The 4,041-nt window shown below is 44.7% G+C and overlaps 1 protein-coding gene across 1 annotated transcript; it reads left to right on the plus strand.

Moving 5' to 3' along the window:
* Positions 1 to 403: 403 nt before the first annotated feature.
* On the plus strand, positions 404 to 2,583 carry LOC119528627 (male-specific lethal 3 homolog). Its single transcript, XM_037828944.1, has one exon. It carries the CDS (start codon positions 631 to 633, stop codon positions 2,200 to 2,202), a length of 1,572 nt encoding a protein of 523 aa, XP_037684872.1. The 5' UTR covers positions 404 to 630; the 3' UTR covers positions 2,203 to 2,583.
* Positions 2,584 to 4,041: the final 1,458 nt, after the last annotated feature.

Genomic DNA, 4,041 nt, shown 5'->3' on the forward strand with positions numbered 1-4,041 from the left:
TCAGCAGCAAGAGAGGAACTGGCTGCCTCTGCAGGTTGAAAGAGATTGATTTATATTTAACTATTTCAACTTGCTTTGCTGGCTGCATATGAGATTTTCCTTCCATTGGAAATACTCTTGCCATCATAAATGTGGCCATCAAATGCAGAAGCCATCAGATGGGAACTGCCTTCAGTTAGCCAGTCAACAAATATTTATTAAGCACCTATTGTATGCCAGGCACTCTGCTAAGTACTATAAGTACAGAAAAGAACAAAAAGATGGACTCTATCCGTCCAGAGGGGAGGGGACGTTTGCGGGACGACCTCGTCCGGGGATTGCGCCCCTCGCCCGCACCGCTTCCCGGACCCCCGGTGGGGACGTGCGGGTAGGGCGCGCTCCCGCCGGGGATCTGGGGGTGGGAAGGGCCGTGAGCGCGCGCTCGGCCTGTCCGAGGCCCCCGCGGCGGCGCGGGGCGGGAGGGGGCGGGGCCGAGGGGGCCGGGGGAGGGGCGGCCGGAGCTGCGCCACGGCCCCGCCCCCTCCGCTGTCCCCGGGCCGCGGCGCCGCACCTCCCCGCCCCCACCCTCCCCGCCCCCACCGCGCTGCGCCCCGCCCGGCCTGGACTCGCTCCCTCCGCCACGATGAGCAGATGAGCTCGAGGGAGGGCATGAAATTCCAATTCCACTCGGGGGAGAAAGTGCTGTGCTTCGAGCCGGACCCCACCAAGGCGCGAGTGCTGTACGATGCCAAGGTTGTCGATGTTATTGTCGGGAAAGACGAAAAAGGAAGAAAGATCCCAGAATATTTGATCCATTTTAATGGTTGGAACAGAAGCTGGGACAGGTGGGCAGCTGAAGATCATGTGCTTCCTGACACAGATGAAAACCGAAGATTGCAGCGTAAATTGGCAAGAAAAGCTGTAGCTTGCCTGAGAAGAAAAGGAAGAAAGAAGAAGCGCTGCAGGTTGCCTGGTGTTGACTGTGTCTTAAAAAGCCTCCCTGTTGAAGAAAAAGATGAAAATGCTGAAAATTCAATAAGCAATTCCTCTGCTGACAGCAGCGAAGAAACAGATGCGGGAATAAGAAGTGAAGAAAGTGATATTGAAGAAAAGACCGAAGTGAAAGAAGAGCTAGAGCTGCGCACAAAAAGGGAAATGGAAGAAAGAACAATAACTATAGATATTCCTGAAGTTCTGAAGAAGAAGCTTGAGGATGATTGTTACTACATTAACAGGAGGAAACGGTTAGTGAAATTGCCATGCCAGACCAACATCATAACTATTTTGGAATCCTATGTGAAGCATTTTGCTATCAATGCAGCCTTTTCGGCCAATGAAAGGCCTCGTCACCATCACACCATGTCACATGCCAACATGAATGTGCACTATATTCCAGCAGAGAAGAATGTTGACCTTTGTAAGGAGATGGTTGATGGCTTAAGAATAACCTTTGATTACAGTCTCCCATTGGTTTTATTCTATCCATATGAACAAGCTCAGTATAAAAAGGTGACTTCATCCAAATTTTTCCTTCCAATTAAGGAAAGTGCCACAAACACTACCAGGAACCAGGAGGAGCTGTCTCCGAGCCCACCTTTGTTGAATCCATCCACTCCACAGTCCACCGAGAGTCAGCCTACCACAGGCGAGCCAGCCACACCCAAAAGACGCAAAGCTGAGCCAGAAGCCTTGCAGTCTCTGAGACGGTCCACTCGCCACACCTCAAGCTGTGACAGGCTGTCTGAAAGTAGCGCATCACCTCAGCCCAGACGCCGGCATGCAGACTCATCTGCCACCATGCCCAAGCTGTTCCTGCACCTGGAAAAGAAGACACCTGTACATAGCAGATCATCATCACCTATTCCTCTGACTCCTAACAAGGAAGGTAGTGGTGTGTTTGCTGGCTTTGAAGGGAGAAGAAATAATGAAATAAACGAGGTCCTTTCCTGGAAACTCATGCCTGACAATTACCCCCCGAGTGACCAGCCACCTCCACCCTCCTACATTTATGGGTCACAACATCTGCTGCGCTTGTTTGTCAAACTTCCAGAAATCCTTGGAAAGATGTCTTTTTCTGAGAAGAATCTAAAGGCTTTACTGAAGCACTTTGATCTCTTTCTGAGGTTTTTAGCAGAATACCATGACGACTTCTTCCCAGAGTCTGCTTATGTTGCTGCCTGTGAGGCACACTACAGCACCAAGAATCCCAGGGCAATTTATTAAAGTTCTTGGCTTCTGTAAGAACAGTTTCTCTATCTAGCTCTGTGCTCTAGATTTCAGTGTAAGAACTAACAAACAGTGGGGTCATGAAAGTTCAAATAAGAGTTAGAAGTTGCAGTTATTTGTTAGCAATAAACACATTTTTTTAGTTATTCATTCACATACATTTTTTTTTCAAACTTCCTTTTTCTTCTGAGGCTGAATAACTCTCAGACAAATTTTAGTTTTACTTGGAAACTGCAAATTGGTCACAAAGTATTTTAGAGGGAATTGGTATTGATGGCAAAAAAGAAAATTATAGCTACACATTTGCTTGTTAAGATTCCCTTTCTGTAAAACCTTATTTTTGTTCATCTCAATAAAGCGCTGTCCGACTTTCTGAGATTTGCAGGTATGCATTTGCTTGTTATTGTTCCCCTAATGTAAAACATCATTTTTGGTTATCTAAATAAAGTGTTCCCTGTCTTGTTCTAGAGAACCAGGAGAGAGAGTTATCACTAAAAAAAAAAAAAAAAAAAAAAAAGATGGACTCTAACCTTTTGGAGCTTACAACCTGTAGCCAGACATCAGATTCTTAGTTTCCAGGAGTAAGAGCTGTTCTGCTTTTCAGAAAAAGTCGAGATGATCCTCTAAAGCATGGGCAGGAGCTATACTTGTTCATCACTGTAAACCTGGTGCTCAGCACATAAAAGACATACCCAAATGCTAATGGAACAAATGAGTGAGTGACTAGACATAAAGTGGATACTTCATGACATTTCTAAACCAAGGGTTCAGAACCCAGATTTGTTCACTGGGCAATCAGTGCTGTTCCCTCTCTCTGCAATAGGAAAGAAAAATGAAATTCACTGTTGATCAAGAGTCAAAACCTTGTTTCCCTTGTGGCGAGTGAGTTGCTGGTTTGTGTTATCTTGCCTGTTCTTGGGGAAGAAAGGGAATTCAAGGAAGTTAGTGGTTTTGTTGTCATTATTTTGTGAGGTTTCTCCTAGGCTGTTTTTCATCCTTTCATTCGACAAATATGCACCATGCCAAGAGCTGGCCATACGATGATGACTGAGGCTCGCTTCTAGCCTAGAACTCTCCATAGACTGAACTATTGTTTTTGTCATTCACTTTGGGTGACTAGAAGCTGCCCTTCCGAGGTGTCTTTTCAGCCCAACCGTCTGCTGAGAAGCCACTTGGGGCAGCATCTTAAATACAGAGTCTAAGTAGTACCCCGCTAAGGGAGCAGGTGTGCATCACAATGTGTGTTCTCTCGAAAGACGGAAACTTAAGTTTTCATGTTAGTTTGATCAAAATCAACTCTGCTGAGCTAGATGATTTCAGGGGAAATCAGACACTGAGAATAATTCACCATAATTGGATAACTAGGACATTAAGGGTCAAGGTAATTTATACTGCTTTGTAGAAATGCTGTCTAAATCAATATAGGCACCAGAGTTGCAGGATTTATATGCATACTTGCTCAAGAAATCCATATTGAAATTAAATAACTCAACCATATCTAAGCATTAAATATGATAGAAATTGGAGAGGACCTAAATATCCCATACTAACAATTGGCTAAATTATTGGTAATATACCTACATGGCAGAAGCCAAACAGATCACTCCCAAAAATCACGGTCTCAAAGAATCTTTATGGAAGTAGATCTGAGAACTCTAACATTAAATTAAGAGAATAGAGCTACAGAATTAGTGAAGGGGGAATGACAATCTAATAAGAACAGATAAGTTATTGTGGGTGAATTTAACATTCTGGGAACACTCAGGAATGATGATGGTTTGTTAATTTCTGGTGGGTATGGTAGGAACAAGTTCACAGAAATGTAGTTATCTTAGG

The sequence above is a fragment of the Choloepus didactylus genome, chromosome 3 (genome assembly GCF_015220235.1).
Source record: "Choloepus didactylus isolate mChoDid1 chromosome 3, mChoDid1.pri, whole genome shotgun sequence".
NCBI lineage: Eukaryota > Metazoa > Chordata > Mammalia > Pilosa > Megalonychidae > Choloepus > Choloepus didactylus.

Excerpts from the sequence above, each read along its gene's own strand:
- LOC119528627 (XM_037828944.1), top strand. The coding sequence starts at position 631 with ATGAGCTCGAGGGAGGGCATGAAATTCCAATTCCACTCGGGGGAGAAA.